The sequence below is a fragment of the Ovis aries genome, chromosome 24, assembly GCF_016772045.2.
Source record: "Ovis aries strain OAR_USU_Benz2616 breed Rambouillet chromosome 24, ARS-UI_Ramb_v3.0, whole genome shotgun sequence".
Taxonomy (NCBI): domain Eukaryota; kingdom Metazoa; phylum Chordata; class Mammalia; order Artiodactyla; family Bovidae; genus Ovis; species Ovis aries.
The window spans coordinates 687846-705777 of record NC_056077.1 but is presented as its reverse complement, the minus strand read 5'-3'; the positions used below and the strand labels follow the sequence as shown (position 1 = coordinate 705777).

The 17932-nt window shown below is 63.8% G+C and overlaps 2 protein-coding genes across 7 annotated transcripts in view; one reads left to right on the top strand and one right to left on the bottom strand.

Moving 5' to 3' along the window:
* NPRL3 (NPR3 like, GATOR1 complex subunit) overlaps positions 1–10626 on the top strand; it is a 32821-nt gene extending 22195 nt beyond the window's left edge. For 2 of the 5 annotated variants that reach the window (XM_027962014.2, XM_027962017.3), the window contains 7 exons: positions 1560–1697; positions 2787–2943; positions 6375–6481; positions 6869–6998; positions 8569–8758; positions 9316–9508; positions 9912–10626. In XM_027962014.2, the coding sequence (XP_027817815.1) occupies positions 1560–1697; positions 2787–2943; positions 6375–6481; positions 6869–6998; positions 8569–8758; positions 9316–9508; positions 9912–10077 (1081 nt within the window). In that variant the 3' untranslated portion in view covers positions 10078–10626. The other 3 variants (XM_027962016.2, XM_042240525.1, XM_042240524.1) reach the window with 3 other exon arrangements.
* Positions 10568–17799, bottom strand: MPG (N-methylpurine DNA glycosylase). Of its 2 annotated transcripts, none has more exons than XM_027962019.2 (4): positions 17680–17799; positions 15563–15821; positions 12989–13193; positions 10568–11010 (listed from the first exon to the last, which is right to left on the bottom strand). In XM_027962019.2, exons 2-4 carry the CDS (start codon positions 15782–15784, stop codon positions 10604–10606), a joined length of 834 nt encoding a protein of 277 aa, XP_027817820.1. In that variant the 5' UTR covers positions 15785–15821; positions 17680–17799; the 3' UTR covers positions 10568–10603. The 2 variants fall into 2 exon arrangements, with proteins under 2 accessions (XP_027817820.1, XP_027817819.1); XM_027962018.2 differs by having other exon boundaries at positions 15563–15796.
* Between the last annotated feature and the right edge of the window lie 133 nt (positions 17800–17932).

Below are 17932 nucleotides of genomic sequence, written 5' to 3'. Positions count from 1 at the left end.
CCTCCAGGTGCCCCGGTGGGAGCACAGGAGAGGGAGCGACGCTGGGGCCGCAGGAGTCCTGGGGGCAGCTGAGGTCACAGCTGTGCTCCGTGTGCTTCCCGTGGTTCCTCTCCCTGGGGCCCATTCCCTGCTGGAGACAGTAAGGACTGATTTTTACATTTGAAACCGCTGCCTGTGGATTCCGCACAGCTCTTTGGACAGGGCTGTGGGGAGGGACTGTAAAAACAGCCTGTGGATGCAGGGCGGGGGCGGCGGGCCGCCTCTAGCACCCAGATCCCTGAGTCTGTGCCTGAGAGCCCCGAGGCCTGAGCGCCAGCAGTGCGGGCTGGAGCGTGGCGGGAAGGGGGCCGCGCAGGGGGCACAGGCCCCACACCCTTCTCTGCGCTAGCAGTCTCTCCTTCTGTGCCTGGCACCCTGGCCGGGTCAGGGCCTCAGCTTCGTTCCTGAGAGACGGCGGCCCAGAGGGTCTCATCCTCAGGCCTCCTCCTCCCTCCAGGCGGGAAGTGCTCTCAGTGTCCCTGCCTGTTGCTGGCCGTGCGGTGAGCACCGCACCGTGTGGTTTCTGGTCAGGAAACAGCACTGACCGCGGACAGGAGGGCCTGCTGCTGTCCAGTGCACAGGATAGATGGCGGCTCAGAGCCGCCCGCGGGCCCAGGGCCAGGCCTGGGGCTCACCCCACTGAGAAGGTGGGCCTCGAGTTGGGATCTGTAGGCAGGGAGGAGCCCTGAGGGAGAGCGTGTGGCCAGGGCAAGTCCACGGGCTTGGAGAGTGGCAGGTGGCCTGTCTCGCTGGACCCTCCGGCGGGAGGACACAGGGTTGGCAAGAGTGGGCAGGTCCCACAGGGCTCTGGCACTTTGGGGTCTTGGCTGGGACTGTTGAGGTGGGACCCGTGGGGGTCTGCGTAGGGAGGGCGGATTGGGGAGGCCAGAGTGGGGCAGGTGTGCACTTTGTCCCTGCGCGGAGCGGGCAGGATTGACAGGCGGTCTGAGGTGGGATGGGAGACACAGAGTCAGAGTCGCTGTATTTGGCCTGAACAGGGTCGGGGAGATGAGGGGTGCCGAAAGCCCGAGCGGGGCTGGCGTGGCTGCTGGCTGTGGAGCGCCTGCAGGGCAGCGCCATCGGCAGCAGCCTCCGGATGTCCGGGGGCCGGGCATCGCCACCCTTCCCTCCCGCTCCCCCTTCCTCTCCCGCTGCTCCCCCTTCCTCTCCCACTCATCCCTCCCTTTTGGTGATGGGCTCTGCCCTGCCCGCCGCCCATTGTGCAGAGGAAGCCCCGGGACGCCCGGGTGCATTGAGCCTCCAGGGCAGAGATCAGAGAGGCTTCCCTGATCCCTTGCTTCTGCTTGGACTGCAGATTCCAAAACTGGCCAGAAAGGCAACTTTTGTGTGTGTTCCTAATACATCATTTTCTTCTCTTAACCTACTGAGATACGGGGTAGGATGGGAAGCCTCATCTGGGAAGCCTCCCTGCAGTGTGCTTGTGGGCCGGGGAGAGGTGCCCTCAGGCGGGTGTGCAAGGTGTGGTTGAGTGTGCGAGGCTGAGGGCCCTCTGTCTGCAGCTTGTGCACGTCTGGGGTGGTGCGGCTCCACGTCAACAGCTGGCTGGAGGTGAGCTTCTGCCTGCCCCACAAGATCCACTATGCAGCCAGCAGCCTCATCCCGCCAGAGGCCATCGAGCGCAGCCTGAAGGCCATCCGGTGAGTGCCAGCCCCACGCCCGCCGGCCCTTCTCTCCTGTGTCTGCCTGAGGTGTACCAAGCACTTGGGTCCTCTTCCTGCCACAGAAACTGGCAGGTAGGGCTCTGCTCTTTGTAAACACGTTTTTGTGTCCAGTTTTGTTCAGGAGTGACCACCACCCCCAGCTGACCCCCAGAGCCTCTCGGCACTGCCTGGCTGAGCAGGGCTTTGTGCTGCAGCTCCAGCCTGGGGCCTCGGTGGGGCTGCAGGCTGTGCCTCATGGCCAGCAGGGGGCCTGGCCCTCAGAGGGCTGTGTCTTCATGGTGTTACTCCCGGGGTCTCTGCTTGAACTGGAACTTGTGGGCTCTGTCCATTTCAGACTTCCTCCTGAAAGGAGAGCGCAGAGCCCAGTCTCCTGCCTTCCCCTTCCCCACCGAGTTATCTGTCTCCTTAAATGTCTTTTGACCGGAAAAAGGGATCTGGGCACGGGACAGCAGATGTTCGATGACAGGAAGCAGAGCACCGTCTTCCGCCCTCAGCCTGGCCCCCGCGCTGTCCGTGCCTGTCCTCCTGGGCTTCCTTCCAGTGTGTGTCTGGGTGGCGCTGTTCATAGTCTGAGGTGGGGGTTTCGCTTTTCCTGTGTGTTGTATTCTGTGCTTAGTTGCTCAGTTGTGCTCTCTGCGACCCCCGGACTGTCACCCGCCAGGCTCCCCTGTCCATGGGATCCTGCAGGCAAGAATCCTGGAGTGGGTAGCCATGCCCTTCTCCAGGGGATCTTCCCAGCCCAGGGATCGAACCCAGGCCTCCCGCGTTGCAGGTGGATTCTGTACCATCTGAGCCCCCAGGGAGGCCCTGTTTGGGCCTGTTTCCTTGGGAAGGGTTGACTCATTTGTCGGTCAGCCAGTGTTTGCGGGCAGTCCCGGAGGTGGGATGGAGCCGGGTCATCAGGGCTCCCGCAGTTCTTTCTGCTGCAGCAGTGATCCTCGCAGGCTTTTAAAGGCCTCAGGGCACAACCCTGTCTTCCAGTTCCTCCCGTGGCCTCTTCTCTCCAGGTGCCCACCCTGAGAGCCCGAAACTGCTTGTCCCGCTGACCGTGTCTCTGCCCCGCAGCCCGTACCACGCCCTGCTGCTGCTCAGCGATGAGAAGTCCCTGCTGGGCGAGCTCCCGCTTGACTGCTCCCCAGCCCTGGTGCGCGTGATCAAGACCACGTCCGCCGTGAAGAACCTGCAGCAGCTGGCCCAGGACGCAGACCTGGCCTTGCTGCAGGTACCTCTGGGGGCCTGGGGAGATACCCTCAGTGGGCAGGATGGGCAGTGTGGGGTGGGGCTGGACGTGTCGTAGGAGGCACCTCAAGCTGCCTCCCTAGGGCCGTAGCCCAGCCTAGGGCCGCTGCACAGTGATGGATCTGGAGGCAGACCGGCCTGAGTTCTTCCTGAGTGTCTATCGTGGCGGGGCCGTTGGGCTGTGGCAGAGAGGAGTGAGGCCTTCATGGTGCTGGGTGAGCGGACTTAGCCTCTGTGGGAGCCGTGTAGAGCCGGCCACACCCCATGGCACGCCGGCCTGTGTTCTGTACGAGGTGCCATCTTCCTGCCGAGTCACATGCTTGGGGGCTGCCCTTTCTGATCAGATGGCGGCCCCTCCTCATGGCCGTAGATCTGGCGGAACAGTGGGCAGGGCTGAAGGTGAGGAAAAGCACAGGGAAAGGTTGGAGGCGGGGTCAGGGGGCCTCAAGCAACAGCCCTAGGGGGACCCTGGGTCCGGAGCGGGGCAGCACGCGGCCACCAGGGGGCAGCGGAGCCCAGGCCAGGGGCCTCAGCTCCTCCGGAGGCCGGGATGGGGCTCTCTCAGGGCTGCACGAGGCACCTCCAGAGGGCCCGCGGTCTTTGCTCCTCAGCATGTTCGTTGTTGTTCAGTCACTAAGTCATGACCAACTCTTTGTAACCCCGTGGATGGCAACACGCCTCTGTCCTCCACTGTCTCCTGGAGTTTGCTCAGATTCGTGGCCATCAAGTCAGTGATGCCATCCAACCATCTCATCCTCTGTCGTCCCTTCTCCTTTTGCCTTCAGTTTTTCCCAGCATCAGCGTCTTTTCCAATGAGTTGGCTCTTTGCATCAGTCCTTCCAATGAACATTCAGGGTTGGTTTCCTTTAGGATTGACTGGTTTGATCTCCTTGCTGTCCAAGGGACTCTCAAGAGTTTTCTCCAGCACCACAGTTCGAAAGCATCAGTTCTCTGGTGCTCAGCTTTTATGGCCCAATTCTCACATCTGCATATGACTGCTAGAAAAACCATAACTTTGACTATATGGACCTTTGTTGGGAAAGTGATGCCTCTGTTTTTTAATACGCTGTCTGGCTTTGTCATAGTTTTCCTTTCAAGGAACAAACGTCTTTTAATTTATGGCTGCAGTCATCGTCCAGAGTGATTTTCCAGCCTGGGAAAATAAAATCTGTACTTTTCCCACATTTTCCCCATCTGTTTGCTATGAAGTGATAGGACTGGATGCCATGATCTTACTTTTTTTAATGTTGAGTTTTAATCCAGCTTTTTCCACTTTGCTCTTTCACCCTCATCAAGAGGCTCTTCAGTTCCCCCTGGCTTTCTGCCATTAGGGTGGTATTATCTGCATATCTCAGGTTATTGATTTTTCTCCCATAATCTTGATTCCAGCTTGTCCTTCATCCAGCCTGGCATTTCGCATGATGTACTCTAGACATAAATAAATAAGCAGGGTGACAATATACAGCCTTGACCTACTCTCTTCCCAGTTTTGAACCAGTCCCTTGTTCCATGTCTGACTCATAACTGTTGCTTCTTGACCTACAAACAGGTTTCTCAGGAGACAGATAAGGCGGTCTGGTATTCCCATCTCTTTTAAGAATTTTCCATGGAGATGGGCACGTTAGCACAGTAGGGGAGCTTGTTCACCAGGCCCTACTCTCAGGCCATTTTCCCCCAAAGCAGCCCTTTGGGATTCTGTTGTCTAGACTCCGTCCCCCGTCTTTACCCCATGGCCTTGTCCACCGCACGTGCGAGTGTTTGCTGGCCTGTGCCTGGTGCCTCACGAGGGGTCCTGGACTGCCGTGCTAGCACCCAGGAGACACAAGCCTCGCAGGCGCTGGCCGTCGTGTGCGCACCGGTGTGGCGTCCTGACCGGTGCTGCGGAGAGCAGATGCCCGTGTGTGTGCGGCTCTGAGGGGCCCTCTCTGCCCCCGCGGCTGCCCGACAGGGGCCGGTGTGGACACGCCTCCCCCTGGCTGCAGTTGCCCTGCACAGAGCTCTGACGATATCGCCTCTGTCTCTCCCTGGCCGTGGCCTTGCCATGGGGCCCCTTGCCGTCTGCTTCCTCGCCCCTCTACACTGAACCTGGTGCGGATCGGGGTTGGCCACTGGTGTGGTCACCCAGGGCCTGGCCCCGCGGGTGGCCCATGCCAGCCGCTGGCACTGCTGCTGCCTTCAGCAGGCGGCCCAGCGGGGGCCCCGCGGGGGAGGCTGGTGAGCCCAGCCGGAGCCCCTGCGCAGACATCAGGGAATGTCGGCCTCAGCTGTGTCATCAGGCGGTTCGAAGGTGTTTGTTTAATGAAACTAATAGATTCTTTCTTATGAAAGTTCAAATATCACACAAATTATAGACACAGAGTAAGTGCCCACAGTCCCATATCGTAGCAGTAACCACAGTAGATTCCTCCAACTCTTTTATATAAATGTTAATACATAATCTTTGAATAACAAAATTAGGATTATACTTACATTACTTGTAATGAATCAACAAGGCCCTCGTAGACCTCTGCGTCCTAATGTGAGTGGGACCTTCCTTATGTGGGACTTTGCAGATGGAATTAACACTCTTGATGCGGGGCGATAATCCTGGGTGATCTGGGTGGGCCTTCACGAGAGGGAGGCAGGTGAAGAGGCCTTGACTACAGAAGAGGAGGCGGGAGGTGACCTGCAGAAGAGGTGACCGCGGAGGCCAGGGTGGGAGGCGTGGCCTCACCTCACCTCATGCCAGGAACAGCAGCTTGTATCTTGGAGGCAGAGATCAGTGTCCCTCCCAACAGCCTGACTCTGGCCCAGTGCTCCCAATTTCAGCCTGGAGCGGGCGCTCTGGCTTGCAGGGAGAGGGGATGTGGACCCGCTGAGTGAGGTTGGTGGCAGAGACAGAGGGAAGTGAGCCCGTTTCCTTCAGAGCTGTTGTCACTGGGACTTGGGGCGAGAGGGAGCGTCAGCAGTGGGACTGAAGCGTCCTTGTGTTTGAGTTGGGGCCATTGGAGGCCCTGTTTGCTGAGACGGGGTTGGGGTGTTCTGGTGCTGTGCCCGCAGGCACTTGGCTGTGGTGGTTGGGGTGAGCACTGCCCGGTGCCGTGGTCTCACCCTGGCCCTCCCTCCTGGCGCTGTGATCTGTCTGTGGGCCATCCTGATGTCTTGCGAGCCCAGGGCAGCAGGACAGAGGGAGGTTCTCCAGGGACGAGCGAGGGGTGGGGGTGTGTGCAGCGACCCCTCATCCACTGTCCTGGTGCTCGATGCCGGTGGGCTAGGGGCCGGCCTCTGCCAGGATGAGCAGCCAAGACCCTTGGGCAGCTGAGAAGACCTCGTCCTGGTTGCCCCAGGCGTCCATGCCGGGGCCAGCCAGGACAGCTCAGGGACCGATGGCGGAAGGGTCAGCCTCCCGGCACTGTCCCTGCCCCCTGCCTGCAGGTTTTCCAGCTTGCGGCCCACCTGGTGTACTGGGGCAAGGCCATCATCATCTACCCGCTGTGTGAAAACAACGTCTACATGCTGTCTCCCAACGCCAGCGTGTGTCTGTGAGTCGCTCTGGCTGACAGGGCCCCAGGTGGTGCTCCCAGCTCTGCCAGGCCCGTGTCCCAGTTCTGGCCTGGTCCCGCCCCTCCGGCGCCACCCAGGCCTGTGCTGCCCTGCACTTGCGGCCTCTGGGCAAGGCCTGCGCCTGCCCACACCTGCCAGCCAGTGGGCCCTGCACAAGGCGCCTGCTGGGTCAGAAGCCTTGGTCCTGAGGCAGAGGCTCACGGGCTGCTGCGTGGGGAAGGCCTCTGGGCTCTGTCCTCACTGCACCCTCCCGGCCCCTCCCTGTGCTGTGTCCCCTCCTGCCCAGCGCGGCCTGGAGGCGAGGACACGGATGCCTGACCAAGGGGAGACCTCTCGAGCTCAGGGATCCTCACCCCCATCCCCAGGTACTCCCCGCTCGCCGAGCAGTTCTCACGCCAGTTTCCATCTCACGACCTGCCGTCTGTCCTTGCCAAGTTCTCCTTGCCTGTCTCCTTGTCAGAATTCAGGAACCCCCTGGCCCCGCCTGTGCAGGAGGTGAGTCTTGGGAGCTGGGGGAGCCCAGGGACCAGCCACTTGGCTTCGGTCCCCAGTTGGTCCCAGGCCCGCCGTGTTGCTGCGCCCAAAGCCTGGGTTGGGGGCAGTGCTTGCTGTGTAGGTGACACCTGCCCTGCCACAGGCCGGCTGCCTGGCTAGGCTGCCTGCCGACACCTGGGCAATGCCAGTCCCTCCACACACGGAGCCCCATCTCCCCGTGGCAGGCCGTTCTCAGGGTTAGGGCAGAGCTAAGAGGTCAACTGGCAGGAGATCGTGACCACTCCTGGGACAACAGAGCCACCTGGTGCCCCTTCTGGACCGGGGGCCTAGAATTGGGAGCACAGAAGGCTTTGTGTTACTGAGCCTGGGCCCTGCCCTCCCACTCCCTCTCCTGCCTGCCAGGGTCCCGGTGGCCACGGGGTCTGTGGGTATAAGCCTGAGCTCACAGACCCCTATACTTTTCACGTTTGGGGCCTGCACAGGATGGGCCTGGGTCTGGGTCAGGGTCAGGGTGGCGAGGAGCTGGCAGGAGTGTGGGCATAGTGTGGTGGCCACCAGGGAGGGGCGAGGCATGGGGAACGAGCCGGTGAGCTGTGTGTTTACAGAAGGAGAGTGCGACCTGGGTCCTGGAGCCAGGCCTCGCCCCGCCCCCGCTCCAGCCCGAGCCGGCCCGGGGGAGAGCCAGGTGGGACGGACATCGGAGATGGGCTGGTGTTCTCAAGGCTTGTCTTCAAAGTGAAGTGTTTGCAGTAACAAGTGCCGGGGCTGGTAGGCAAAGCCAGTCCTTAAAAGCAGCCCTTTCCTCCTCAAGTGGTGGCAGAGAAGGGACCGTGTCAGTCACCATCTGGCCCTCCCAGGGGTGGGGTGTGGTCTGCTCCAACCCCAGGCTGGAGGTTGGTCTGTTGGTCCCTTCACTTAGATGCCGAGTGTGGCTGTTCTGAATGCCATTGTTCGTGGCACCTTTGGTTTCCTGGAACAGTGCCAGGTTGTGCCAGCTGAATAGAAGACACGCTGTGTGCGCACCCTCCCCCTCCCCAGTGCAGGCTTCCCAGTGGCCGGACGGCTGGTGGAGTTTCTTGGCCTGAGGGGAGCTGGTTCTGATTCTGCTGGGTCCCGGGTGAGGCTGCCTGCCTCCCGAACTCCTGCTTTAGGGCCCAGATGTGTGCAGGTGCTGACGAGGCCTCCTGAAGCACTTTGCAGTCCTCTTCCGTTTTCCTTGCTGTGACTGGGCCACACATGCTCACGGTACACCTGTGTGTCCTTGCCTGCCTGCCCCTCCCAGCAGGGGACCCCAGTGACAGGAAGGTGGCATGTGGGTCTGGGGACGTGGCCGCCCCCACACAGGGGGTCCCTGTCCCCGGCAGGCTTTCTGGTCGACCCAGGGGAGGACTTGCTGCTCTCGGGGGTCCCCACAGAGCCCACGGGTGGAAGAGGCGGCACAGCAGGGCCGTGTCACAGGTCCTGTCAGCTCTGGGCAGAAAGGCGTGTGGGCAGCTGGGCAGGTGGTGGAGTGAGGGCCGCTGTGGCCCCGCCGGGTGCCCCCCCTGACCTCCGGTGCCCCCGCCTGCAGACGCAGCTCATCCAGATGGTGGTGTGGATGCTGCAGCGCCGGCTCCTGGTGCAGCTGCACACCTACGTCTGCCTGATGGCCTCGCCCAGCGAGGACGAGCCCCGCGCCCGCGAGGATGACGCGCCCCTGGCCACCAGGGTGGGCGGCCGCAGCCTCAGCACGCCCAACGCCCTCAGCTTTGGCTCCCCAAGTAGGGCTTCCTGCCCCTGGGCATCTGTCTGGGGGGCGGTGAGCACCTGGGCGCCCTTGGGAGAGGCGGGTGGCTGGGAGGTCCGACTTGGGCACCTGCAAGTGAGCAGGGCACCGTCACAGGGCTGCACTCGAGCCCCTGCTCACACTCGCCCCACTGGGCAGCTCTGCCTGGGGGACGGGAGGTCCTTCCCTGCTTCCCTGAGGACGGGGCTCTGCCTCGCTGAGTCGGAGCAGCCTGGCCCAGTCTGGGGTTGGAGCAGACCACACCGCATCCCTGGAGGACCGTTGAAACCTGCAGCCGCAGGGCCTCTGTGGAGATGGTGACTGGTCCCTTCTCTGCAGAGCCATTTGGCCACAGTGTCCCCCTAAGGCAGCAGCCCTGAGCCCAGGTCCCCGGCTTAGGGACCCCAACCTGCCCAGCGCCCCGTTAGTGCGAGGGGCTGGATGACCTTGGGGTTTGGGGCAGCTCCTCAAGGGCGTGGTGGTGAGCTCCCAGGTGGGAGTGGGTGACTGCAGGGCCGGGGCCGCCGCTCCCTGACTGCTGCCGGTTCTCAGCCAGCAGCGACGACATGACCCTCACCAGCCCCAGCATGGACAACTCCAGCGCTGAGCTGCTCCCCAGCGGGGACTCGCCGCTGAACAGGAGGATGACGGAGAGCCTGCTGGCCAGCCTGTCTGAGCACGAGCGGGCCGCCATCCTCAGTGTGCCTGCGGCCCAGAACCCCGAGGACCTACGCATGTTTGCCAGGTGCGGCGGGGCCCCGTGTGGAGAGAGACGGGCAGCGGGCCTCAGCACAGACCTCAGGACTGGCGCCTGCGTGTGGGGCGTCTCCTGGGCCTCCTTCCGGTCACGCTGTTCTCGTAGGGCTGGGCAGGGATCCGGGGTGGGGCCTGAGGTCTGTACATCGTGGGTGACAGACTTGTCACCCCCAGCCCAGATCTGGGGGCACTGGGCACATGGTGTTCCGGGAGCATCAGGGGCCAAGCCTCCAGGCCAGACTCCCCCGAGCTGCAGTGGCACGGAGGGCAGACGCTGCAGCTGCCCGGCTGCCCCCTCCTCCACCGAGGGGCTGTGGTGGGAGCGGGCCCCGCGGGCTGTCTGAGCCCCCCGCCATAGCTGTCCCCGTGCCCTCCTGCCCCCACCCCCGCAGGCTCTTGCACTACTTCCGCGGCCGCCACCACCTGGAGGAGATCATGTACAACGAGAACACGCGGCGCTCCCAGCTGCTGGCGCTCGTCGACAAGTTCCGCAGCGTCCTGGTGGTGACCACCCACGAGGACCCGGTCATCGCTGTCTTCCAAGCCCTGCTCACGTGAGCTGGGCTGGGGCACTGCCTCTCACCCCCGGCTCCCTCCCCCTGCGGGGCCTTGCTCTCCTCATCTTCATCTTCAGGACAGCCTCAGGGGCCCTGGGCTGCGAAGGTGAGGCTTGAGGTAGGGGTGCAACCAGCACGTGGGCCTCTTGAGGGCTGCATGCCTCCCACACGATTCTGCCTGTGTCCTTCGCCGCCTTGTCTGGCCCAGCACTGCCTGCCTGCGGGCACCTCCCCAGCACGCCCAACACCACCCTCTGTTGGCCTCTGGAGGCTGTGGCCAAGCAGTCCCCTCCGTGGCCACCTGAGGCACCAGGACCTGGCTCAGGATGTCCTGTGGGGAGTTGCTCTGCTTCTCCTGGGGCGTGTCTGCCGTGGTGCCCCCCACCCCGGGGTGGCCTCAGGCCTGAGAGAAAGTGGGCACGGTGGCCCTGGGTCCTTCCGGAGCAGAGCTGGCTGCCAGGGGGGCTCTGGCCAAGGTGCACAGGACACTCTTTTAGAAACACAGCGTTTATTTTGCTTGTAAACAATTAAAAGTCCTTGTGGGAGCAGGCCCTGGCTCCAGCCTGTGTGTCCCGCTCTGCCGCCCTGTCCACCACGCTGACCCAGGGGCTGCCCTGCACGTAGAAGCGCAGGGGCTTCTGGGCCCACTCACCAGCCTGGCCTATGCCCACACGGGCTGCTGCCACCACGGCTGGCTCACTGGGCGCGGGGGGGCCCTGCTCCAGCCACACCGACTCGTCCCTGGCCAGGTCGCGCTGGTCGAAGCTCCTGTCGATGGCCAGGGCCTGGCACAGCTTGGAGGGGCCGTTGCAGAGCTCACGGTCTTTGAGGGCTCGTCCCGCAGCGCCTTTGCGGAGGGCGTGGCGAAGCTGTCGCATGGCCTCCAGGCCCCCCAGGGGCTCCAGCGCTCGGAGCAGGACACAGGCCCCGTCCCCTGTGGGAGATGGAGCTTCCAGGCTGTCGTTCTCCTATCCAAGGCCCAACCAGAGCGGCTGGGGACACTGCTCACTCTGCCCAGACCCTCTGCCTGCCACCCGTCCTGCTCACCTGTGCCTCCTATGGGCACCTCTGGCCGCATGCCCACCAGCTGGGGAGGCATGGAGCTCCCTGGCTTCCCCGGTTTGCGTGACTGGCGCTAACTCTAAGGTCGGCAGGCAATGGGAGCCCCAGAGACGGGCCCCCAGTGCACCGAGGGTGCAGGTGAGCCCCACCCCGTGACCCAGTGGGGAGAGGTGCCAACATGGTCCTCCACCTCGGGGCCTGCCCTCCGCCCCCCCAGTCCAGGCCACTGAGGGATGACCGGCACCCAGGGCCTGGGATTCCGCAGAGAAGACACACCTGTCCAGAGCCCTTGATCCCCAGCTGAGCACAGGGGTTGCTCTGGGCCCAGGATCTGCCCCGCCCGCTGGGATCTGAGGGGCTCAGCCCGACGCGTGGCCAGCCCAGTCCCTCCTGGCCCTTAGCCACACAGGGCTTCCCAACAGCACCCAGGAGTTGGCCTCCTGCACAGCCCGCAAGCCTGAACCAGCCACTTTTCAAAGCACTTTGGGATGGCCTAAGGGTGCCCAAGCCTGGGCTCTAGTCCCTCCATGATTCCTGGGCCCTCCCTCACCAGCTGCACAGCTCCCTCTGGTTCCACCAAGCGCGCTGGGTGCCGCCTGCACACAGGTCAGAGGAGCAGCTCACCCCTCCTCCGAGGACGCATGTGAGTGCAGCCCCAGCTCTTCCCACAGGGCCTCTCCATCCTCCCCCCACCCCCCGCCCGCAGCAGCTGCAGGCAAAGACCGGCCCCGCTGCCCCTCCCTCCCTCCCGGATGCCCCTCCCTCCCTCCTGGATGGCGCTTGGCCCGGCTGTCCGCACCCTGCAGTTTTCTGCTCCCCTGACCTGGAAGTTCCTGGGCATCCTGGTCACATGACCAGAAAGAAACACACCACCTCCCTCATCTGCCTGGTCCAACTTTCCCTGAAAACGCCTTCCCTTCCTCACCAACCGCAGCCCCTTGTCCAAGTACCGTCTCCCCTCACTAGGAGTTGGTTCTAATGCCAAAGAAAAGCTTGGCCACTGGAAGGTTCTCTGGGAGATGACAGGCCCCTGGGACGGTCCCTGTCACTCAGCTTTGCATAATGGCCTTCTGCAGGGCAGGGTGCAGGGCCAGTCAGGGCTCCCCGCATCCTCCAGCCTGCGGCCTGCACTCAGCGTCTGCATCTGTCCACTCTGGGCGATCACGACTTGCACGTCACTGGAATTCTCCAGTGTGACCGACACCCCTGACGTCCCCAAGTCTTCATCTTGGGACGGAGGCTCAGCAGATGGACGCTGGGACTGGCTGGCCAGACTGGGCTGGGGAGACCCACTGCCGGGCGCTTCCTTCCCAGCACAGATGCCCCAGAAAACAGAGGTGCCTACCCACGAAGGACCTGGTGGGCCCCCCAACGAGGGGGAGCTCTAGATCAGCCTCTCTCCATTTGGCACCGCTGACCCTGGGGCCATGATTCTGCGGAGTCGGGCGTCCTATGCGTCATGAACGGTGCGCAGCCTCCCTGACCTCTATGCACAGGAAGCCAGGAGCACCCCAGGGCTCTGATGGCCGAGAGCATCCAGGCGGTGCCGTGTTTTCCACCGTGGCAGGGTCGGCCCTGCTGAGACCTCGTGACTGCCCACTGGCGAGGCTCCCGCCTGAGCCCAGCGCACCCCAAATGGATCGCACCATTGTCTTCCCACAGTCGGCCCCTGAGTCCTCCCGGGCCAGCAGCGGCACCAGCGGCCACCTGCGGGCTCCTGCACCCGCCCGCTCTGGGTTCAGGTCGACCTCTGTTCCATGGGCCCCCGGCGCCTCTCTGCAGCCAGGGTGGCGCGGCAGCCTCGCTCCCAAGGCGCCCCTGGCTGACACCTGCCCCCCGGTCCTCCTCACCTTGGCTGGAAACGTTCATGCAGAAGTACATGCCGTAGATGAGATACACGTAGAGGGTCCCAGGCTTCATGAACATGCCACGGTTGCGGGGGGTCTGCCGGCCGCCCCTTGAATGGGCAGCTTCGTCCTCTGGCCCCAAGTATGCCTCAGTCTCCACGATGCGGCCGCGGAGCTCTGTGCCGTCATCCAGTCGTCGGACCAAGATCTGCTCCAGGGAGGAAGAAGGGGGCTCGTTCCCTGCTGATGGCCCGCGTCCTGGATGCCCCTCCCCAGCTTGGGATGTCCCGGGACATCCACATACAGCTGGGCCGGCCATGGTGACCCCCATCCCGCTGGGCCGCAGGCCATGGCCCTGCTTAGCGAGTGTCCTGTCCACAGGGCGCAGCCAGCCAGGGCCGGGGCGCGCTCAGCACCAGCGAGTCCTCGGCCTCCTCTCATGGGGGCCCTGTCCTCCCCGCCCAGTGCCCCCGGACCTGACGCTTAGCCTGGGGCTGAGTGGTGTGAAGGGCACAGGGTCCTGCCCAGGATTCCGGGGCCCGTGGAGCTCTCTACCCGGACCAACTGCAGAAGGTTGTGCTCAGCGCCCACCCAGCCAGCTCTGAAAGCAGCAGGACCAGCTGCCCTGCGGTGCCCTAGCCTGGCCCCCAGCCCCGGGGTGGCAAGCTCCTTGAACTGGGGGTCAGCACAGGCAGTGGGCCAGGGAGGCGGGCCTGATGCCTAGCTGCCTTGGACAACACCATGGGGCAGGGACTGGGTGGGTCTGGGGTTGGGTCCAGTGGGGGACAGAGGCTGGCTGAGCACAGGGCAGGGGCGGCTGTCGGGCTGTCCCCTGGGGCCAGCAGAGCACCAAGGAGAGCAGGCCTCAGGGGAGCCAGGGCCCTGAAGAGCACTGGGCACACCGGAGCTGGGCCTGCCCGTCTGGAGCCCCTATGCCCGATGCCCGCACCACGCAGCACCGTGGCCCAGCCCTGGGAATGGCTGGCAGGCATGCCCAGTGTCTGCAGCCCCAGGTCTGACTCAACCAGGGTTCACGGTGGAGTATCAGGGATGGCCACCTCCCCAGGACGTCCCCAGCACCTGCCTTGTCCTTAGGCCAGAGCAATTGAGTGGATGGCCAGGCCACCGCCCCTTTACCCACGGAGCCCACTGTGTCTGGCCAGGGTCAGGAAACAGCCTGACGGTTTCCACACCGCTGTGGGGTGGGCAGAGCCTCCCGCAGCCCTGTGCTCACAGTCTGCTCCTGCCCCGAATCTCATGACCTTCTCTCAGACAGCAGGTGTTGGCTGGCCCTCAGCCCCATCACAAACATCCCCTGCTTGCTGGTGGGGGTCCCGAGAGAACCCTTCTCAGCCCACGAGGGGACAGAGAGTGGTCTGGGCTGTTACGGCAACCCGTAGCTCCTTGCGCTGACCTGCCCGAGGATGAATGCACGACCCAAATCTGGTATGGGCTCTACAGAGGACATCCACTGGGAGTGTCTGAGAAAGGTTCTCCTCCTGAAGGAAAGGGGCACACGGGATAAGAACCTCCCTTCTCTGCTGGACACTGCCCCATCCACCCTCAGATTCAACAGGCATGCTGGGAGCCCAGGGGGAGCCTGTGAGGACCCGGGGTCCTCGACGGGACGCTGGACTCACCTGCCCTGTGCCGCTTTGTGTCAGGTCATAACCTCTCCTGACTCCACGTGCTTCCAGGACCTCCTGGCCCCTGCAGCTCAGTGTCCTCAGGGGAACAGACTGCTCCCTTCTCGAGGAGTGTACACTTTAGGTCACGCTCCACTAGTTTACATTTGGGGATCTGTTCTTGGCACCAGTTTTCAAATAGCCACAGAAACTAACTCTCCTTGGCTATTTCAACCTCACGGTAGGCTCATTAGAGGACACGACATAGCCACAGAGCCTCCAGGACACCCAGAAAGCCAGGGCTCAGGTTTGGCACCAGGACTGTAGCGTGGTGGTGCCCCAGACAGATGTGGCACATGCTGTGTGTGCACCGCCTGGAGCAGGCTCCCCCATGGGCCCTGGGCATCCGGCACCCACCCCAGGGGCCCGGGCTGCAGGGGCTGCCGGGAAGCCAGCCACTGGTGAGGTGGAGGCTGTCGCCAGACCGTGCGGATGCAGGACGGCCTATGTGCCGTGGCCTCAGCTGCTGTGTGTCTAAGGCGCTACACACACAGACCAACTCCAGCAGGGCAGGGCAGTGGCTGTGCCAGGGGGCACGGCAGGTGACAGTGCCAGTATGGACCGCAGTCCTTGTGAGAAGCCTGCCTGCCCTGCAGGCGTCCCAGGCAGACCAGGGCCAGCGCTCCCACACCCCACCTCCTCACTCTCAGTGCCCAGAGCAGGCAGGCACCCCAGCAACCTCGGCGTTCTTCTCGGCCAACCCTGCACCCAGCCCCTGCCCCAGGCGACTCGGGTGAAGCTCCTCAGGGCAAGTGTGTGCAAAGCGGCTGACTATGTGAGGACACGCAGGGCCAAGTCAGGGACGTGAGCCCAGTGGGAAGAGGGCTGTGCCCACAGACACTGCCCGGTGGTGACTCTTCATGCGGAGGCCACGCTGCTACATTCCCATTACCTGTCCGAGAAATGCCCGGGCCAGGGACACTGCGGGCTGGTCGAAAAACGCTGATCCCAGGCGAGCAGGACGGCCCTCTGGGCTTGAGAAATAGATGCTGCGCGTGGGGCCCAGGGTCGTGGGCGGCCCCAGGTGCAGCTCCTTGGGGGAAGGCGTCTGGGTCCCGTCTGATGGGCTCTGATGCCGCTTGGCATCCGATGCTCGCTGCTTTTTTTGCCCCATTGTGCAGGAAAGCTGAAATGGGAAAGGACAAAAGCATCTGGGGAGGACAGATGGTTGTTCAGTGAAGTCAGGAGCTCAAGGACTCATTCAACCGCCTGCCTGTCCACCTCATCTGCAAAACGGGGGCAACCAGCTGCAGACAATGCCACACCTGACGTGCTCCGCCCAGGTGGGGACCCGGAGGCCTTGGGAAATGACTGCACGTAAAGGCAGCGACAAGGCAGCCACTCTGCCCTGTGAGCTGTCTGTACGCAGCACTTATACAGCTCAGTGGCAGAGGGCTTCAGGGCCTGGGGAGGGGACAGTGGCACCCAGGCCTGGGTCAGGGCTGGTCCCCGCTGACTGCCACTCATCACGTGGTCCCCAAGTGGACTTCTGAGCCCTTGGCACCCGACCCTGACCAGGAACTTTAAGTCAGCTGTGACCCACTGGAGCCTTGGCCGAGGAACAGACTGGGGGGTCGAGTCATCCACACCCCTTCCCCACGTCAGCAGGACTCCTGCTGTGCCCGACCCCTCCTACAAGGGCCCAGAAGGCCTGACACCCCCATGGGTGAGCACCAGGTCGCCCATCTCCGTGGCTCAGGACACCCCTGACGAGTCCCCAGCTGTCCTGTGGCTCGTGACTCAGGATGTCAGAATAAGAAGTGAAGCAAAGGTGAGGTCCCAGGAGTGATGAGGCTCCGCCGAGACCAGCACACCGTCTGCCTCCCAGTTGCTGCCGCAGGGCCGGGAACCTGACCACACACCCTCAGTCGTTCTGGGACCAGCCAGTCTCCCAGGGAAGGGGATGAGCACTGGGGCCTGGACACCCTCCTCGGGTCGATTCCAGCGCCTCCCTGGCATGCGACAGACCGGTCATCTTTAATGGAAGTGCTGACACTGTGTGTTGTCTGGAGCCACTGGTCAGCTGAGAATGGACACTGACGTGACCGCAACTGCAGCCTCGCCCGTCTTCCGGCACCGAGCGTGGGCTTGCGCTCCGGGACACTGCGGCCCCGCTCCTCAGCCCGGGTGTGGCTCCTGGCCTGCCCGAGGCTCCGGCTGACTCTGGGTCTCTGCCCTGACCCACCCTGGGCGGTGGGGGCTCATACAGCTGTCCCAGGAGTGAGGCTCAGAGAGGCCTCGGTTCAGATCCTCAGGCTGAGGAGGGGGGTGAGCCTGCTGTTGCACCCAAGAGTGACGGCTGCCCCAGGAAGTGACTTGATGTCTGCGCCTGTTTCTCCTGCAGAAAGGGAACTAACATCTTCACACAGGGTGGTTCTGAGAATAAAACGAGCAGCTGGGGAAGTACTCAGCCAGCCTACAGCCAGCACTCACTAGTGTTAGGAAGAAACACCCTCACCAGAGCCCCTCTGGGCAAAACCTGGGGAGGAGGGTCTCTTGCCAGGCTGGGCCTCCCCAGGGGAGGGCAGGAAACAGCCGCCTGGAAGGAGGCGCCCAAGACACCTGCCAGCCCTCCGTCAAAACCTGGGTGAACAGGGTCAGTTACAGAGTGTTCATCCTTCTTGGACACGCACTGGAGGGAGGGCTGTGCGGAAGTAGCCTCTTGGGCCAACCGGCCGGTCACGTCTGCGGCAGGTGGGCTCCGGGCAGGGGCCGTGTGAGCCGGGCCTTGTGCCCAGCATGTAACCAGGCCACCGGGCTCGGGCTCTCCTTCCTGGAGGCCTCGGGCCGGGCCTCGACTCTGCTGCTGGCAAATGGAGCGGCCGAGCGGGCCCCGCCGGCAGGGCTCATCTAGAGACTGCACACGCAGAGGGGAGGCCCGGGAGCACGTTACTGGCTCCCACTCAGGGCTCACCGCGGTGGGGCTGCGGCTCCGGGGGGGATCTCAGCCCAGAGCCTGTCCTTCAGCCGTGCGCCCTCGGAGGGACGCGCTCCCGGGCGCGCACTCACCTGGGCCCGGCGACCCGCAGGCTTCCGGCGCCTCCGCCGCGGCTCCGGACCCGCCGGCGCGGAGCCCACCGCGGAGCCCACCCGGAAGCACCGCCCGGGCCGGGGGTGGAGCCGGCGCCTGCGCGGAGGAGGGCGGAAGGCCGGCTGCGGGCGGGGGAGCGGGGCGGGGCGGGGCGGGCGCCGGCACGGGTCCGCCTCGGCGGGGGTGGGGCCGGCCTGGGGACCCGCGTGTCCCGCGGGCGCCCCTGCCTGG